At 42.7% G+C, this 20,558-nt stretch overlaps 1 protein-coding gene across 3 annotated transcripts in view; it reads right to left on the minus strand.

Moving 5' to 3' along the window:
- Positions 1-206: 206 nt before the first annotated feature.
- OTULINL (OTU deubiquitinase with linear linkage specificity like) overlaps positions 207-20,558 on the minus strand; it is a 42,099-nt gene continuing 21,747 nt past the window's right edge. For all 3 annotated transcript variants that reach the window (XM_038770519.1, XM_038770520.1, XM_038770517.1), the window contains exons 2-8: positions 7,859-8,018; positions 7,737-7,768; positions 7,546-7,637; positions 3,773-3,922; positions 2,841-2,969; positions 2,044-2,313; positions 207-455 (exon numbers count right to left, since the gene is read on the minus strand). In XM_038770519.1, the coding sequence (XP_038626447.1) occupies positions 276-455; positions 2,044-2,313; positions 2,841-2,969; positions 3,773-3,922; positions 7,546-7,637; positions 7,737-7,768; positions 7,859-8,018 (1,013 nt within the window). In that variant the 3' untranslated portion in view covers positions 207-275. The remainder of the gene's footprint in view (positions 456-2,043; positions 2,314-2,840; positions 2,970-3,772; positions 3,923-7,545; positions 7,638-7,736; positions 7,769-7,858; positions 8,019-20,558) is intronic.

A 20,558-nucleotide genomic window follows, 5' to 3' on the forward strand; every position in this document is an offset into this window, starting at 1 on the left:
GCCTTCGAGTGGCCATTTTTTCAACAATAAGGGTGCCGTCGATAGCCAATGCCACTTAAATCCAAACCAACAAATTCCAGAAGTTGGCACAATAGTAACCAAAAGAAGAAGAAAAAAAAAAAGCCCCCTTCCACCCTCTGTGTTTGGCTTCACCTCAGGGTACAATATCGTTCCAGGAGACAAGAGTTCCACTGGCCAGAAAAGGCTTGGATTTGTGAATAATAATTTATTTGCAAAGTCAATCATCTTTTGACACTGTATCAACCAAATCAGTCTCATTCTTGAAAGGCTGGGATATGGTAGTGGCGGTCATTCTCAGTCAGAAGGGAGACTTCGGGCCATTCACTGTGGTGCTCCTCTGGGTAGTATACCTGAAAGTCTCTGGTGTTAAACTTAAACAGTCTGTACACTTTTATCTTTACTTCAAGGGAGTGTCCGAGAATGAACATGTCAATCTGGGGGATGGAAGGAAGGAAGGTCACAAATGTAGATCACCCTTGTGCTCCCACTACGGGGAGAAATCGTGACATTACATTACCCCGAGACAGCTTATATGAATTCATCTATACACTTACAGTTCAAACCCCAAGCCCTTGAATCAGGCCTTCCCTAACGGCTAACTACCTGAGTCTTGAACATCCTCCCAGAATTGATTATAAATTGATAAGGAGAAAAAGCAAATAAAAATAACAATTGTGGTATTTGTTAAATACCATGCGCCAAGCACTGTATTAAGCACTGTGGTAGATACAAGATAATCAGGTCCCACATGGGGCTCACAGTCTAAGGAGGAAGGAGAACAGACATGGAATCTCCATTTTATTCATTTGCCTAGGGTCACACATAAGGTAAGCGGAAGAGCTGAGATTAAAAGGTAGTTCCTCTGACTCCTAGTACCATGCTCTTCCCACTAGGCTATTCTGCTTCTCTAGAATTTTAACAGTCTAAATAAAAAGCCACAGGTAAAATTTAGTGGAGAAAAGATAACATCCACATCCCAAGACATCCCTTTTTCTTGTCTGATGATAAATAATGAAAAAAATCCAACAGCTAAAAGTCAAGAACCAGCAATGTCAAAATTAAAGTTCAATCATCAATATCTGAGATACGAGTTAGGGTAAGTGTTAGATCAGATTTGAGACTGATGTGATCACCAAAGATTTGACATGATGATGGTTGGTTATATCAAGGCTTCAAGTTTGGTTTTCGATGATAGTGTGCTTTGTGCTCTTTGTTTCAGCTATCAGTTTTGCAGTAGTTGTAGTAGTCATTTAGTTCCTATTCTGTATGACAGGTTCCTAAGTACAGATTTAAATCACTTTTTCAGATCAACTGCTCTTAAAATACCTCAATGACATAACTTTCTAGACCTAATAATGGGAGGAAAAAATCCAAGAACAGCTTTTTGGGGAAAAGTATAAAGATATTTGGACTTTCCCAGAAATATCATTTTTGACCATCCCGAGAAAGGATTATGTTCTAATCTGTTTGAAAATAATTCACCTGTGATTATTTCCTATGGGATCACCCAGGAAGGAGCACTGGTTCAGTACATTATTGTGTCTGAGAAGGGGAGGGAATGGCATTCTCAGCTGAAAGAGGACCGTGAATTTAGAATCTTTCCTTTGGCCTAGCAGATAAAGCACGAGCCTGGGAGCCAGGGGATCTGAGTTCTAATCCTGCTTCTGCCACTTGCCTGCTGTGTGACCTTACTTAAGTCATTTAACTTCTCTATCATTCAGTTTCCTCAACTGTAAAATGGGGATTCAATATCTGTTCTCCCTTCTACTTGACTGTGAGTTTTATGTGGGAAAGAAAGTGTGACCCACCTGATTAACTTGTATCTACCACAGTGCGTAGAAAAGTGCTTTTTGACACACAGTAAGTGCTTAACAAATACCATAAAAAAAGCTTTTAGAACCATGGAGAACCACAGACCTTTCAGCAATTACGTGAACAAAACCCGACCATCCTCCCAAAGGCTTCCTTCCATTGATGGATAGGATTTGCTTTTAGATACCCCAATTAGTCCACACTATTTACCTGCTCCAATCCACTTGTGTCCCCTACAGAATTCAAGTGATTCATCATGAAACTCAATGGGTCAGACGAAGTCTCCTGAGATAAAAGGTGCCTAAAAGGACTGGGCACACACTTTCCACTCTTCACTTGTTCATAAGCTTCTATAACTTGGAAGAGCATGATGAACTTTAAAGCTTCGTAAAGCTTGTACTCTGTGTTTTTGTCGGAGAAGAGGCTGTTGCACATACTTCCTCTCTTGTCATGGTCTTTAATGCCACTCAATTCCATCCACTGAAACAGAGGTTAAAAGAACACCATAGAGGGATTGACTATAAGGCAGAAGTTAAGCAGGTGCCATAGGATGGGTTATCACTGCTGAATAATTCCACACTCATCAAAGCTCAAGGAGTTCTTGTGTGTTTGTATGTGGTAGCGGGGGAAGGGGCAGTGCCAGGAGATTGTGGGGGAAACAACAGGAAACAGCAAATAGACAATGTCTTTCCATATTCACACTAAAGTCACCACTTAGTTCACACACTAAGTCACCAAAACCCATTAGCCATTACGCGTAATCTGATAATACAGAGGGCTTTAAAAACCTAGAAAGCACACTTTTTAAAGGGACGATTTTTACTCTTTTGGATTTAGTTTATCTTCCTCTAGACTGTAACCTCACTGTGGGCAGGAAACGTGTCTACCGACTGTGTTACACTGTACTCTCCCAAGTGCTTAGTAGAGTGCTCTGCATATAGTAAGCACTCAACAAATCCCATTGATTGACTGGTTGATTTCCATTCTTTCTTCCTCCAAAAACTCACCTGAGTCTTTAGTAATTCAACACATTTGCGTAATTTTCCAAATACATTTGAGCCGGTATATCTCTCAGGTCCAAAACTGTATTGCTGAATCCAATTACAACCTTGTGAAAACAGCAGCTTCTCAGGAAGCTTGAAAAGATATAGATGTCCAATAAATGATTAGGGTCTCAATATCCCTCACCAACTTGCCAACCCTAAATATAGTAGAAATCTAATTTCCCTTCCCCTAATGATGATTTATGTTACATTACTCAGTCACTGACCAAAAGATTTTCAAGATACTGTGATCCCTGTCCTGGGGCAAATTTTTAAATCTAAATAAGTAGAACATGTTTTTTTTAGCTGAATTCTGGATCATCAAATTCCTTGGAACACTATCCGTGAGCCATGCAACATTCACTGAAAATTGAACTACAGAAGGTTTACAAATAACCTACAAAAACAATTCCTTTGGTTAAAACTTATTCTCAGACAACTGGGCATGTACTTTGAAGAATGATTTGTTTTTACAAGTGAGCAAATGGTTATGAGAAAAAGAGGTAGTGTTTATAAATGATATATGACAGCAATACCTCCAATTTCTTTGGGCTTTGTGGATCCAAGTGCCTCATTATGATTCTATAAAATCAAAGACTTGAACAAACTTGGCAGATTAAACTAAAGCAAGAGTGATTCAGGCACTACTAAGAACTTAAGGACAATAGTGGTTGGGCAACTAAGGAGGGAATGGTTTTCCATATAAAACTTGGGAGGAAGACTTAAACCTTTATTCCACGGGTTGGTTAGAAAAGGCCCTAACTTGAAGCAGGGAGGTAACTACAAACTCCCTCTTCATGGCAGGTAAAGGACATTTCTTGGAATTCACTTCTCTTGGGCTTTACTGAGTGGACATCCACCCCAGGATTGAGTTAGTACACTTGATGCCAACATACCTTCAAGATGTCTTTCTCTTTCATCCAGGACGGAAAGGAGAGGCCCTGGCTAAATATCTGAAACAGCACTGATCTTAATGCATTATAGTTATCGCTTCGGACTTGCCGAATACACTTGATATGGTGTTGACTAGCCAGCTCCTCATATGCCTAAAGAACAAAACAAAGAAACATATTTCTGTACACGTTCTGGACAGAACATTGTGGGCCATAAACAAACAATAACCTACAATATACTTCCTAATCTTAGTGCTTGGAGTTAAAAGAAGCAAAACACATTCAATATTTTTCAATTCGGAACGTTTTATTGTCACGTGCTGTTTGTGGGTTTGATGTAGTACTCCCCAGACACATACTTAAATAACTGTGTCACCAACTAGGAGCATCTGTCACCAACTGGGGGGGAGGGAGGGCCTCAAGGGGTGCAGACCCCTATCTACTGACCAAAGACTTTATTTGGCTGAGCAGGACAAAGTGGAGGGAAAGAGTCTCCCCAGGCCCAGACAATTATTAACAAGCATGTCCTGGGAACCCCACAGGAGACCCAGATGAAACTATCAGACAATGCCTTTGTCCTCTCAGAGCCGAAAATAAAGAGGCAAGATTATAAAAAACACCTAAATGTAATCACTGGGCTTACCAATTCCCAAGTGTGCCCAGGCTGAGGGGGAAGTTTTTTGGGGAGTGGTGGGCCTTCAGCTATGTTTTGACCTGATTTGGGAAGAGAAGGAAAATGTTCTGAGGTGGGAGAGTGGCTAGGCAAAGAAGCAAGAAAACACTTGGCAGAAGAGAAGGGCTAGTGTTGGAGATGAATAAACAGCTAGATAGGGAAAACAATGAAGACCACAGGTCAAAATCAATTCAATTTGATCATATTTATTGAGCTCTTAATAAGTGCAGAACATGTAACTAAGTGCTTGGGAAAGTACAATACAACAAAATTTTCTTTTAAATACTTAGAAGGAATAAAGCAGTGTATTAAGTGCTGAGGAAAGGTCCAAGGACATGGATTTGGATGGAGATCAGGCTCATAGGGGACTCAGGGGGGCTTTGGCCAGATATTCATAATTGCCTATTTCCTATACAAGGCCATTGCTGCACTTCACATAAACGCTGAAAACTGTCCACAGAACTCGCTTAAAAAGAAAACTAACGACTTGACTGTTAATTGACAAGACAGCAAATGGAGCTGCCAAGCATCTGGACTGTTATGTTTCCACGTGGAGCATTAAAATCAAGGCAGTTATGGTTAGAGGTGTAGGATTCCATAAGGCCAAACTTTATTTGCAGAGGCTTAGAAAAGCAGGGAGAGATTTTGGGAACCGCCCTTTCCCTGGTGGCTTTTAATTCAAGTTTTACTTCCAGGCAACACTACCCAGGAAGTAGAGCCAGCAACTGGTGCACATTGTGGGGTGGAAATGGGATTTGTTGGGGAGGGGAGGAGAGGAAGTATTCGGTGCCCATGGACAGGATCTGGCGGGAGTAACAAAGGAGAACAGAAAGTCACTGGAGACCCTGCTTCCTGCCACAGGCAAGGGAGCCCCTCTAACTGCATAGCTATCTGATTTACACCCCAGCTTTCAGTTCTAAGCTCCCAGCACCGTGATAAACTGCAGAGGGAGCTCTTCAATTGGCAATCCAGGTCAGTGAAATACCGAAATGATTCACAGAACAGGTGAAATAATCAGCATTTCAGAACTTTAAAGACCCTTTCTCTTCAATGAAATGCCGCCATGAATTGCTTATTGCTCCTAGTTCCTAAAAGACTCGGGGACGATAGACTTGTCAGATGAGTTAGATGGATGGCTAAATGGATGGCTCATTTTCTAAAGTGCCAAATTAAGCATATCAGACAAACAGCTTCTATTCAACCTGTATAAAGTGCCCCCAAAAGGTTGCAAGATTACAGTTACCGTGTATTTTTTAAAAATTGAGAAATTTGGTGCAGTTTAAAAAAAAATACAAGAAATTTCCCACTGAATATCACCACCCCTATTCCATCACATACAGTAGTTAGTCCAGAGATGGAAAACAACCCAAAACCTTCTATGGAAACACTACAACATACCAGGATGCCAGGGAGTCTTTTCTCCTAACAGTGATCAGGCTAGTTAGAAGACATCTTCGTCTTTCTGGTTTCATTGCTTCGGTGCTGAGTTCTGCATGACTCCCTCCCACTTCATATTTGACAGACCACCACTCTTCCCATCTTCAAAGCCTTATTAAAATCACATCTCCACCAAGAGGTCTTCGGCAATAAGCCCCACTCCCTCTCACTTCTGCTTTGCCTAAGCACTTGGATCTGTACCCTATATCTGTCTCCACTCTAGACTTGTTCGCAGAGGACATGATTATAAACTCTGTTATATTGGACCCTCTTAAGTGACTAGTTCACTGCTCTGGACACAGTACCCACTCAATAAATACCACTGATGGATTGATAGGTGAAATCCACAGGATGACAATTCAGACATCATCACAATGGAACATTTTGGCTGAGGTGAGCATAAGAGCTGATGAAAGTCCCTAATGTTTTTAAGCTATTCAAGGTTTCAAGTGGTACAACAATAATGGTAATAATAATCGTGGCATACACATTTATAATAATAATAGTGGTATTAAGCATTTACTATCTATCAAGCACTTTACTAAGGACTGGGGCAGCTACAGGAAAATCAGATTGGACAAAGAAAGTCCAGTGGGTTTATCTGCCACACACACACAGCAGTCCCTTGATATTCACAGGGGATTGGTTAGAGAAACCCCCACAAATGAAGTGAAACTGCGAATACCATCTGCCCTCAAAGCCAGCTGCAGGGAAAGCACTAGAAAGTTTATCCTACTACTCCCAGCCACCCAAGCTTTCCGGGGAAGGGAAATGTGGCTGGTCAGATGCTGAAGAGGCACGAGGCTGTACATAGCTGTGGGAGGCTGAAGAGACGGCAAGCCCATGGCTCCTGCAGCTGGGAGTTTGGACACAGCCAACTGTGAACAGGGGAAACCACAAACAAACAAACAAAAAATCCGCAAATGCCAAGGGACTGCTACAAATGAATCCATGGAAGGAGAGAGAGTGAGAGTGCACTGCCCTTCATTATTGAAGACGATAGTTAAGAGGTTTCTGAGTGCCAAGATGAAAGTTCCCTGAGCATGGTCCTCTGAGGAGCTGGGCTTGAGTATGGTAAGGTAGGTAACGTCTGGGGAATTTTCTTCAGCTCTTCCACCATTTGGGGTGGGCAGTGTGTTCCTAAATAGGGTTGCTCAGACATTCAAGGAGTCATACGACACTTGATAACTTTAGGCTGACGGAAGTGGTAAGCGAGGAACTACAACTCCAAAGTTTCCCCTAAAAGGCCTAACAGGCCTCTTTGCCAGTCATTCATTCATTCGATCAATCATATTTATTGAGCATTTACTACGTGCAGAGCATTGTACTAAGCACTTGGGAGAGTACAATACAACAACAAACACATTCCTTGCCCACAACAAGCATACAGTCTACAAGGGGGGAAGTCATGCACTGGGTGAAATTTTGCACAGCCCTGTTGAGACCAAGAATGCTGGGGGTTAAAATGAATGAGGTCACACTTTATTTCAAGCTGTTAGGCAAAAGTCAACAATTGCTGTCTAGTTTACATTCCTAATGCCCTGACTATTCTTTGCATTAACCAAAACAGGATGGAATTTCTCATTTTGCTTTCTTACGCAGCTCTTGTAACGGAGCTGTTGAGGGGGGTTTTTGTCGTTTTTTTTTTTTTATAAATGAGATTTACCTTCTTCATCAGTTTGGCTTGATTCGTTTCTCCTTTCCATTCTCTTGCACAATATCCAAGCAGATCAACTTCTGCCTCTACGCTGAGGTTCTCTATTCAGAATTGAAAACAGGAGGCAGTTAATTCCCCTTTTTCCCACTTAAAGCAAAAACCACACCTCAATTTCTCAAATCAGCAAGGAAAATATTTACTTTTGAATTTCCTCTGCAGGTAGCCACTCCACCTGTAATATAAAAGCATAGCCCAGTCAGAGGACAAAGGGCAGAACTGACAAAGTTCTGAACTATTATAGGCACATCAATTAAAAACCTACCATTTCAATCTCCGCCCTAGATACGAGTACACTCTTCTGAAGTAGCAGAGCATGGCAACTAGAAGTGATATGGCCAACATCAGCGATGCCTTTACTGTCCTCCATGTCACCACTAATGCTTGATTTACAACTGGTGTCCTGGACTGGACTACAACATTTCCTTTAAAAAGAACCAAAAAAAGGGGAAAAAAATGTTACATTGGCCATATTTTCCACTCTTCCCTCTCAATTTACATAGACCCACCACCCACTGTACAAGCTTTTTTCTAAATTCAGAATTTTTACTGAAATGTTACTTGCCTCATATGCAGTGGCTGTTGATTTTCATATTTATATGAAAACAGAAGCTCTGATTAAAGCAGCTGTCAATTTTTTGTGGGGGTATCTCTCAACAGAAATGAGATGCAGTGTGGCCTAGTGAATAGAGTAAAGCCCTGGGAGTCAGAAGGACCTGGGTTCAAATCTCAACTCTGCCACTTATCTGCTGTGAGATCTTGGGCAAGTCACTTCACTTCATTATGCCTCAGTTACCTCATCTGTAAAATGGAGATGAAGATTCTTAGCCCTATGTGGGACACAGACTGTGTCCAACTCGATTATCTTGTATCTACCCCAGCGCTTAGTAGTGTCTGGCACACAGTAAGTGCTTAACAGCTACTGTTAAAAAAAATGGACTATATTGAAATACCAAAGTTGCTTACATTTTGGTTTCACAACTCTGAGATAACCAGCAGATTGAAAAGCATTATGACTGTTGAATAAACAGCCATGGCCTTGGGCTACTCTGCTCCTGGACCTATGGGGTCAGATGAAAGCTAAGTCTGCAGTCAGGCATCCTTGGACACCTTGGTCTCCTCTATGATATGATCCAGTGAGTGTCAATGTTCTCTCCTGCACACTATCACTCAGGTGAAGTCCTGCCATATTCCTAAAGTACAAGTGGTCATTGAGCACTTACTGACCAAAGAACTGTACTAAGCACTAGAAAAGTACAGCACAAGGCTCATTCCTTGTCCCATAGGTTTGTCCCCTGATTAGAAAAGCGGCATGACCTGATGGAAAGAACACAGGCCTGGGAATCAGAGGGCCTGGGCTCTAACCCTGGCTCTTCCATGTACCTGCTGTATGACCTTGAGCAAGTCACAACATCTCTATGCCTCAGTTCCTTCAACTGTAAAATGGGGATTCAATACCTGTTCCCCCCTTACTTCGACTGCGAGCCTCATGTGGGCCCTGATAATAATAATAATAATAATAATAATAATAATAATGGCATTTATTAAGCGCTTACTATGTGCAAAGTACTGTTCTAAGCACTGGGGGAATACAAGATGATTAGGTTGTCCCATGTGGGGCTCACAGTCTTCATCCCCATTTTACAGATGAGGGAACTGAGGCCCAGAGAAGTTAAGTGACTTGCCCAAGGTCACACGGCTGACAAGTGGTGGAGCCGGCTTTTGAACCCATGACCTCTGACTCCAAAGCCCGGGCTCTTCCCACTGAGCCATGCTGCTTCCCTGATGATCTTTTATCTACCCCATTGCTTAGCACAGTGCCTGGCACACAGGAAGCAGTTAACAAATACCACAATTACTAGAGCATAAGGACTTCATCAGGAGAGAACGTATCACGTCTTTATTGTGAACTTCCCAAGTGCCTCGTGCAGAACGCTGCATTAAGTGGGTGCTCAATAAACAGTAACTGCTTCTACTACTTCTTCAATGTAGAGTCCATGCTACAGCTTCAGCAAACCCTCCCAATTTCCAGCTGTGCTGACTTGGATTAGGGATGGCTTCCTTGCTTTCTCTTTGACTGTGAGCCTCTTGGGAGCCAGAGACTGTGTCTAAATGCCATCTGTGGATTTCTCTCCCACTGCTTAGCATAGTGCTTTGCAAAATGCTCTCAGTAAATTTTATACTAGTAACAATCTACCTAGAAACTCATACAAAACACGGGTGCAGGTAACATCTAAGGTTGATCAGCCGTCGGATCAACTGTCACTCTCCAAAAAGAGGGAACCATTTGAGAACTGTGAACAAAACATACAGTCCTTCTTGTCACAACTCAAGTTACATAATTTCTTTGGTAAATACTGTAGGAGGAAAAAGAGCTGAAGATGAATACCAAAGATACCGGAAATGAAATAAACTGAAAACAAAACTGAATGGTAGAGGGCAAAGCAGGAAATCGTGTGTGCAATAAACAGCCAAAAGATTCTTTAACTGCTCATTCTTGCCTAGAGTTTGCAATTTCATTCTCTCCTAGTTCTCCTATTATTCAATCTCTCCTCCGACCTGCAGTAATTCGTCCCATGACTTCTCTTCCATCACATCCACTCCTCTTCAAATACTGATCTCCACATTCCTCTATGTAGCCTCTTCGATTTTTGACCCACCCACGTGGCCGAGAGTGACGGTATCTTTCAATCACTGATCGGATGCTCTCTAGTCATTCTTGCATTCTAACTGTATTTCTGATTATCTCACTATCATACCTAACCTCCTGCAGACTCAGATCCTCTCTATCCTCCCCAAACCAGCAAATTTCCTCTTTTGGAGTCTCTGGTTATCTCCCCCATCCACTGCATGAGTCACTTCTTCTGTAACCATAAGTATTTTGCCATACATTGTATCTTCCCCGTTCCTTGACCATGTCCAGGGTGACACCAATCTCTCGGTTCATAACGTAATGAGTTCAACCCCTGTTAGAACTCTTATGTCGCTGCAGCCTCCCTGGAAGAAAAAAATCTGGCAACCTAAGAAGTGCAACAGGTAAAATCCATAGATCTTAAAACCGGCTTGCCACGGAAAAGCATATACTACACCACTGATTTTACCGGGATTTTCAGAATGCCACGTGCGTGTGGGTGAAGAATGGAGTCCCCGTTGCTCTGCAGAGACATAACTCTTGGAGAGTGAGAGGAGGAAGCAGGAATGGTGCACTTGTTTGACTCCAGCAAGGGGGGTAAAAGGGGGGCACGACATTTGGGGGAGAAAAAAGGGCCGAGCGGTGCAAGAGTGACCTGTTCCTCTCACTCTCAAGCCTGGACCACAGCTCCTTCCTGTCCTTCCAGGGCCGGCCCCAGTTCAACCGTCTTGGGATGGCTTCGGTCACCCTCCAGGGAGGTCCTGCTCCCTGGGCCAATGCTCATATCATTCAATCAACCAACCAATCAATCAATTATTCAATGGTATTTATTGGGACTTAAGTTCCAGAGCATTGTACTAAGAGTTTGGGAGAGCAGAATCCAATAGAGTTGGTAAACATGATTCCTCCCCACAAGGAGTCCTTTCTTGATGACGCCCACCCCGGCCACCACAACCTGTTCCTCCTACCTCCAATTCACAAACACCCCAGACCTTGCTTGGTCCTCGGGATTATGCTTCTTGCTACCACCTCACCCTCTCTGATACCCCTAACCCTCACTTCTAACAGAGTGCTAGTAGTACAGGCATTTATTGAGCATCCACTGAGTACACTGCACTGTACTAACTGCTTGGGAAAGTATAACAGAGCACAAAGCATGATCCTTGTCCACAAGGAGCTTACACTCTACAGGGGGACACAGTCAACAAAATATTTACATATAGAGTATCAGCACAGTGCTCTGCATACAGTAAGTGCTCAATAAACACCACTGATTGATTCAAAGTAAATACCTGACTGCAATTGAGCATACATTTATACCCAAGTTCAGAGGAAGAGCAAAAATTTAGACTCTAAGCTCATTGTGGGTAGTGAATGTGTCTTTTTATTGTTGTACTGTACCCCCGCCCCGCACCCAAGCACTTGGTACAGTGCTCTGCACACAGTAAGCTCTCAATACAGTTGAATGAATGAATACATAGGGGTGATTGACAGACTGATAAAGAATAATTGTCAAATTCTCACTTTCCTCCCAAAACATGTTCATGGGCTGCTCCTTTGGTTTCTCAAAAAATTCCAAATTCTAAACTCAACCATTAGAGCTCTGTCCCCAGTTTCCACTCTTTTCTGTCTTCTGAGATGCCCTTTTGTTGAATAAATGCTGAGGGTTCACATGCTCTCTTTATGCCCTGTTCCCATTCTAATCAGTGAATGTAAAGTTTTGCTCTTTTCCCAGATTTCCTCTTATGCTTAAGTCAGCATCTTCCATTTCACCAGCTTTCTCCTCCCTGAAATGCACTTTTTGAAATGGATCTCTTTTCTTAGGTCTTTCAAGGATAACTCACCCATAAAAGATGATCAAGTCAGGAAAGACAGAAGGAAAAAATATATTGCAAGAAGAAAACCAATAAATTGATTCCTGAGTCTTCTCAACATCCTCTTGGTGAAGTTCATTAGTTTTTAATGTTCTGACTTGCTTAATCCAGAGCATAAATTCCCTAGACATGGAAATATAGGATCACAGTACATACAGTCAGCAGTCTTTAATAAGGGGAAAAATGCAAAGGCCTGGTCTCCTGTCAGGCAGGAGAACTGTACAGAAAGCCCAGCAGAAAAACTCATTAGTTAATAAAGGTAACTAGCACACTGCACCTTCATAAAACAAAAGCCAGGAAACACTTGTTCTCTGGGTTTCAGAACTGTGACTGAATACCTGAAATTGCACAGGGTTCCTATAACAAGTGCTAGAGGAAAATCTCAACTCAGAGACACAGGAAGGCTCAAAAACAGATGAAAATATGGTGCCATAGCACCTGGAAAACTCTGACTCTAAAGGAGAAAATGATTTTTCTGATTCTTTAGGAAAAGATTCTGTCACAGTAAATTGGAGCTTTAAAATGAGCTCTGATGACAAGCACATCAAGGCATAATTAGGGTTTCTTTTTTTTTAGCTGAACTTGAAAGTAGCTGGTTTTTCTGTTTTCTGAAGCGATCCTTTATTCTTTGATAGTGACGGTTTCTTTTAATTTAAAATGTGAAAGCATTAAAAAACAGTTACCAAGTCACCATAATGGAGTCCACAGAGTTTCATGTAATCCTTTGCTGCAGTATTAAGCCTCTCTTTTGTGTATGTACCTAAACAGTGTTCCCTTACTCAATAATGCCATTATATCAACCAGCAAGCCTTGAAAAAATTTAATAACTTGATGACAATACAGAGATTTGGTCATGGAAGATATGACTAGTCAGATACTCTTAATCCACAAATTCTAACGTGTAACTATTCTGGGTATTAACAGAATGACCTACAGGACTGGGCAAGTTTTACTGGGAGTTCAAATTAAATTAAGAGCTAGTCGGTGAAACAGGAAACTGACCTTTGCCAAACACTGAGAGGCTTTTAGAAGAGCAACATCAGGCTTTTCCATTACCCTTTTACTGGACACAGTGTTCTTGAGATAGAATTAAATTCAACCCATCATTTTGAATTCAATTTTCTCATTCACTGGTAAGATTCAAGGTCCAATGGCTACCAGACAATACCTCTGTTGTTTGCTAAAGGGAAACAGTAAACCTAATACTACACACTGCAGGTGGGACAGTGAAGGCAATGCTAGTCATTAAGTAAAACTATTAAATTTCATAATGAGGATACACTTGAGAAAGGCATGTGGAAATCTACCAAGTGTGGCAATAATAAAGAAAAGACAAGCACATATCGCGATCTGAAATTGGGATGAAAAAGCAAAAGTGAGGGTGAACGAGGTGATGGAAAAGCTAGAAGTGGAAGCATATGACACTTCTCTAGCAGTAGGGACCCATCCATCAAGATGTTTATTGAAGATGAACCAAAAATGAGGAGTTGCATTTTCTTCCTCTTTCCTCATTAGGTCCAAAGGTTCTGAAAGCATTATCTTGACTTAAAGGGAACATCTGTTTGGTTTCCAGTTGGCCTGATTTGATTACCTCACACCTGATTACCTCATGCTGCTTAGAACATTGTAAGCATTTCACTAAGTACCATAAGTAACCATCCTGTCCTGGTAGGGCACTTTTATGCATGTCCCAAATTTTCATTTCTAGTGCCCAACCTTGCTCCACCTCTGCTTCAGCCCCCACAAATTTCGTGGCTTGGGATCAGCCCCCGTGTTTACGGGGACGTGAGAAGGGACTCCCCCGCCCATTCTGGTGCAAGAAAGGTATCAGAGTCCAACCCACCCCTAACTAGAAACATTCAGGATTTGGGATGGGCCCACAAGGCTTCTGCAAAGTGATGTGGATGAAATTATGACATTAACACATGGACATCTCATCCACCTGTCTGTCCGGTATAGATGAGGGTTGTCGGTGACCACCTTTCTCCAGCCTTCTTTGTCCCACCCTACCTTCCTCTCCCATCATCTCAAAGTAACCAGGTGTTACACTGCTTATTTCAGAAATAACATTGCTGGTTTCACCGTTTCTAGTAATTCCCCATGAAGAGAATGTGAGGCAGGTGAATGCAAGGGGATCTCTCTCCCCTGCAGGGCTCCAAAGTGATTTTCTCCCACCCGGTGCCCACTCCACACCATTCACTGGGAGAGAAAATTAAAAGAATGCTAAGAGGAACAGAGGTCACATGATTTGAAACTGTTGCAAAAGGACCAATTGTTGCAGCTGAACCCCAGATAATTTTAACCTGAAACATTTGGCCCATGTGAGGGTGGCCTATAAAATTTCCTGGGAATTTCTACTATCTTCATAGAAACAGCATAAAACATTGTAGCCTTACATTTAAAGCAGTTCTGCCTTTGGTCCTGTGGAAAGAGCTCTGCTCTGAGAATCAGGAGGCTTGGGATCTGACAATATAGTTCTGTCTCTAGTTGGCTAATGTGAACAGTATGCTCCTTGAGAACAGGAATCATGTCAGCCAATTCTCTCTCTCTCTATTTTTAATAGTAATCATTAAATGCTTACTATGTGTTAAGGCACTGTTCTAAGTGCTGGGGTAGATACAAGTTAATCAGGTCAGACAGTCGCTGTCCCACATAAGGCTCACAGTCTAAGTAGGAGGGAAAACAGGTACTGAATCCCCATTCTGCAGGTAAGGAAACTGAGGCACAGAGATGTAGCCCAAGGTCACAAAGCGGGCAAGTGGTGAAGCCAGGATTAGAACCAAGGGTCTGTGTCTCAGGCCTGTGCTCTATCCACTAGGCCACACTGCTTCTCTAGGCTGTAAGCTCACTGTGGGCATGGAATGTGTCTGTTTATTGCTATATTGTGATCTCCCAAGTGCTTAGTACAGTGCCCTGCACACAGTAATTGCTCAGTAAATACAACTGAATGAACTGACTACTATTGTACCGTACTTTCTCAAGTGCTTAGCACAGTGCTCTGCACACAGTAAGTGCTCAATACATGGTATCGATTAATGTGGGGGGAGACTGCACAAGCATTCGGCCTAGTGCTGGATCTCTGCCCGTTCATTGCAGTCCGTGTCCCAGCAGGAAGAAGGCTGGCCAATCCAGACAGGACTACTTAAGCACTTAGTACAGTGTTCTGCACACAATAAGCACTCAATAAATACGACTGAATGAATGAACTACTGGCTCTGCACAAGCCACACTAACACAATTATCCATTCCTCTGCTCAGGTTCTCAGTCCTGAAGTCGCACGATGGAGGCTCACCTGCCATTCCTCATAGTGGACTCCATCATTTGACCCTCAGAGTATTTGATTACCAGCTACTACAAGCCAAGTTAGCCCAAATCAGGGGCTATGGCCTTTTTTTAAATTCCTCCTTCTGCCGTGGCCCCTACGGGGCCAACCTTTGAGATTCCGAATCACACTGAGAGTGAATTTTATTCATAAGAATGGGGATGACCAAAAAGATTGTCACGTGCTTTAACTGAGGTACTTGCTTTTGTTCCTCCTGTCCCAACCTTCCCCGAACCCCTGATGAACAGAGCCATCTCATTCCGGTGGTTCCTAGGTCCAGTCAGCACAGAGAGTACAATAAGTTAAGTAGACACGATCCCTGCCTGTAGTGAAGACTTCCCAAAAGATTTCAGAGTCCATGGATTCCCAGAGATCAGTCACACTTATTGAGCACTCACTGTGTGCAGAGCACTGCACTGAGCACTTGGGAGAATACAACAGATTTGGTAGACATGTTCCCTGCCCACAACAAGCAATTCTGTCCATAATAAAATCCCAATTCAAGCAGAGGAAAAAGTCATCTAGGAATTATCTCCCTGCAGTGAAAAGGTGATCTGTCAAAAGTGCTCCTTAGGCATTTGTTTGAAGATTACCATTCTATCATGACACCTCTGCAAGGTGATGAAGCAGAGAAATTTATTTTTGTTAGTAATGAATCCTAGCAACAGTACTCACAGCCAATGGTCATTAGTATTTTAGACTGTGAGCCCACTGTTGGGTAGGGACTGTCTCTATATGTTGCCAATTTGTACTTCCCAAGCGCTTAGTACAGTGCTCTGCACATAGTAAGTGCTCAATAAATACGATTGATGATGATGATTAGTATCCTAGAAAAGCACACAAACACGTTTTATCAACTCTCAACTTGACACCATCTATCACACCAATTAAACAGGAAAGTAGAAAAAAGCATTTAGATAAAAAAAGGTTGGTGGAAAAATCACCACACTAATCAATCATTTTCAAATTAAACTCCCATGGAATAAACTGCTAATCAGAGGAGGCCCCATCAGATTTCTATTTTTCATATTAGATAATTAATTTTACCACTGTCTCGGGTTCTTGCTTCACCCTCTCTTCTGTTCCTTAACTTCTTGCCACCTTCCTACTTATCACAACTTGAAGAGGAGGGAAGACAAAGAAAAGGTGAGAAATCGAGTCATTCAATTTTACCACCCCTGCGGTTGTTCTTTAAGACAGCTACCAGGGGAAGGTGGTTGAAACGAGGCAAGCTACATGGCCGAGTGGAAAGTGCCCGTGACTGGGAGTCAGGAGACCTGGGTTCTAATCCTGATTCTGCTAGTTGCCTGCTGTGTGACCTAGGACATATCACTTAATTTATCCTTGCCTCAGTTTCTTTGTCTGTAAAATGAGGATAAATCCAAACCCTATAACAATAACTAATGCTAATGTGAAGTTTCTAAATACGGTACCTGCAACTTTCACTTAAGCCACGCTTCATCTTTTCTCCAGGAGCGTGGATAATTGGGACTTGCCTTTAAAAATGCCATCAGGGCAAGAACAGCCAGTGCATAACTTATATATTGTGTCCTGCAAGGCAGACTGCTCTGTTTGAAACTGGAAGATGCAACCACTCAAACAATTCTCCCTATTAGGTCAATGGAGATAGAGCAGTATTCTGGTCTTTGCTGATGCTGAAGACGGTCAGGCCCACTGAAAATAAGAACCCTAAATTTGATTCACAAAGGCAGTTCAGCGAAACTAGGATGCTTAAAAGTTACTAAAAAAAGGTTATGGAAGAGCTGACAGTGGCAACAGACTCTTTGAAGAGCTGTTACTGAACCCCTGTTTCAGAATGCTCCTTCAGTAACATCTGGGAGTCGGAAGGAGTTGGGTTCTAATCCCTGCTCTGCCACCTGTCTGCTGTGTGACTTTCGGCAAGTCAGTTAACTACTCTGTGCCTCAATTACCTCATCTGTAAAATGGGGATAAAGACTGTGAGCCTCACGTGGGACATGGGCTGTATCCAACCTGATTACCTTGAACCTACCCTAGCATTTAGTACAGTGCCTGGGACATATTAAGTTCTTCTCAAATGCCATTAAAAAAATAATAACCATCAGATTAGTTCTTAATCTTACACCAAATGCTCACGGATAAAACAGGCTAAGGAAAAACGGAATTCAAGATGGAACAGAACATAACCAGTAGGGGAGCGTGCTGCCTGCGGCCTCTCAGGAGGGCAGAGGTGGGGTTTTATTTACGAATGAACAGTTAGACCCCACCCCTCTCCCTAATGACACCCATGATACAGTTCTACCACAACTATTTCAAATCACAGAAAAGGATTTCTACAGCTGCCCACACCCTCCAATAGTCTTGTATGTGTGTTTGTACCTGTTCAGGTCCTCGAGGGCAGAGGCCATCAAAACTGATTTCAAAAATAGTATATCTTTATTCAATGCCAAGAATACTGGCACACTCTCTGTGAACTATGTACTTGACCAGTGGCTCTCAGCCAGGGTGCCAAGACCCCTGTATTTTGCTCCAAGAATTTCAAGATGCCGCTATCTCCAATTGCATCGTAGGTTAGTTAAACCCAAGATGAAGACACCCCCAGTGAAGGAGTTGCCTTCCCCAACCCTTGGCATAAGATGAGCATCTAGTAAGTTCTCGAGCCTGGGACTTCCAACGGGGTTGGGGGGAGAGTGTCTCCAGCCCATTCTTCCTAGGGTGGCCAAGCTACCTACCAAAAAGTGGTGGCAGTGCATTGAAAACAGATGTCAGCCAACTCTTAATTATTCGAGGGCTGACGGTATACTTTGTGTGACCTCCATGATCCTGGCAGAAGTGTGATGGGGTAAATCAACCTTCCGTTCTCTTTCACCGAGTCAAGCTTCTGGCCATTTCACAGCTTGAGAGAAGCTCCATCAACAGGGAGGCCAGGTAAATGAAAATAATTGAAATGAACATCTACCCATTTTGTGGGTTTTAGGTTTTTTATTTTTATTTTTTAAAGAATGATGAAGGAGGAAGTTGAAACTCTTGGCCAATCTGTAGCTGGGTGTTACCTCATGATTTGATTTATTTATCCATGCTACCTGATTCCTCCTTACCTTGGATAAGCAAAACATGGAAGGAATAATAATCTTACTTAATAGAACCTTGTGGTGTGAAAGAGAATCAACCTTGGAAAGGACACACCTCTGAAAGAGCCCAACCTTAAACACAAGGATCAAGATTCTACTCCGAGACAAAGGCAGCATGCAAAAAAATCATGGAGGTAGTTTTTAACGTTGGAAACCCTGACCCGGAAATTCAGACTAGCCAGAGATGTTTTCATTGTGTTTCATGTACTTCGTCAGAGTCCGTACCTTTCCTGCCCTAGTAAGGGCCTTGGTTTAGGGGGGCATCACCATTTAAGATTAATAGCGTTGGGATGGGAAACTAGGCAAAATCCCAAATGTGGGAGAAAAGTGCTGCCTTGGAAATCAGGCAGGCCTCGGGAGCAGGGATTACTCAGAACCAAAAGCAGTGGAAGAGATGAGGAAATGAAGAAATTGTACTGTGTCCAGATGCCGTGGTGGATGGCAGGAACCCCAGAAAGAATTCATTTGGGAATTCCCATAAAATCTCCGACAAATGTGGGAATACCATAGTGACCAATGTTGTACCTCACGTAAAAATCAGTCTGAAATTTCTATTTGATTTTAAAATTCAAGTCTTGTTAGCTAGCTTCAGGGACCAACAAAAACCAATCAGAGGCCATGACGTGTATATAAACCAGTTTCCTCTTTCAGGATTCCCCAAACTCCTGGAAAAAGAGGCATTTCTCAAGTGGAAGCAATAAAAGCCCTAGTCCCTTCCCCTTCCTGTGCAAAGAATAATGTGTGCTGGGCCAGGGTGAGTTCCTCTCCTTAGGGAGAGTTGGGGAGAAGTGAAAGGGTCACTTCCACCTCTAGCTTTGACAGCCAGTTCCAAAACTGGTTGCAAGCCAAATAAAACTAGCAAAGGAGGGGAAATATTCTCCCAGCTCCCTAGGACTAGAGTTTTGGGCCGAGGTGGGAAAGTTTCCATAACCTGATCCCGGGACTATATTTTCCTACTATTCCAATTCAACTTCACACAGCAGAGGGTGAAAATTTTGGCCTATAGACCGTGGGCACTGTTACAATTTAGTGTAGCCGCAGATAAACCATCCTGCCTGCTCTCCAGATCCAAAAAGGCATTAATCCATTTTCTCCTCACTGCACCCTCACGCTCTATTGGTTCCTCATTTTCCAGTCAAGAGAACCGATTTTCCTGAAAGGTGGAAAGAGTGTGATAAAGAGTCCTAACATACATAAACGTACTCGGCACTCACCTGCTACAACCCACAGGTGATGGATATGCAGTGAGTGGGAAAAACCGATTCATTCCCGATAAAACGAAAAGCAAAGTGGAAATGGAAGGGGGGGAGTAAATCTAGAGTGAAGAGCTTCCACATTAAAGCCACAGCTCCAAGCAGACCCAACTCCTTGCAGAAGTTTCAGTATATGGATTGCACAGCTTCTAATTTTAGGTGGCCTTAAACAGGCTTCTCCCTAAATGAGCAGCTTTCCTTAGATTGGAATCACAGATAAGTGTTCCTGGCACTTAGGCGCCCTACAAATAGAACTTCCAGCTAGCAGTTTGGGACACAGTTTCCAGGAACAGCTCAATTATACAAGGAGTTGTCCTGGAACATGGAGGTTGTGTACCCTGTGTTACGGTAAACAATTGTGTTAAAAAGAAGCCACGGATTCAATGGGAATGAATTTTTACAGGTAAGATGGGTAGAAAGCACGAACGCTGTAAGGGACTTGAATGTCCACCACCAGAGATAGGGTAGCCACTGACAGCACTCGCCCATATCGGACAGTGAGACACACGGCACGTGATGTGCATATGCCAGACCTGCAGAACATGATGACATCATATAAGCACCATTTTGCAGAAATCCACCCAGTTCCCCTTTACCTCAAGCTACGGAGAGCACCCCTGAATCCAAAGACTGATGCTCCAGAGGCTTTCTGTTCCCTGCCCAGGCCCCATCAACACAGATGCAGCTTCTGAGCTGTGGAACTCAGCCACAAGAGCTACAGCCATGGGAGGCTGAGAGCCCAAAATAAAAATACCAGACATAAAGGTATCAGG

Source organism: Tachyglossus aculeatus, chromosome X3, assembly GCF_015852505.1.
Source record: "Tachyglossus aculeatus isolate mTacAcu1 chromosome X3, mTacAcu1.pri, whole genome shotgun sequence".
In the NCBI taxonomy this organism is placed as follows: domain Eukaryota; kingdom Metazoa; phylum Chordata; class Mammalia; order Monotremata; family Tachyglossidae; genus Tachyglossus; species Tachyglossus aculeatus.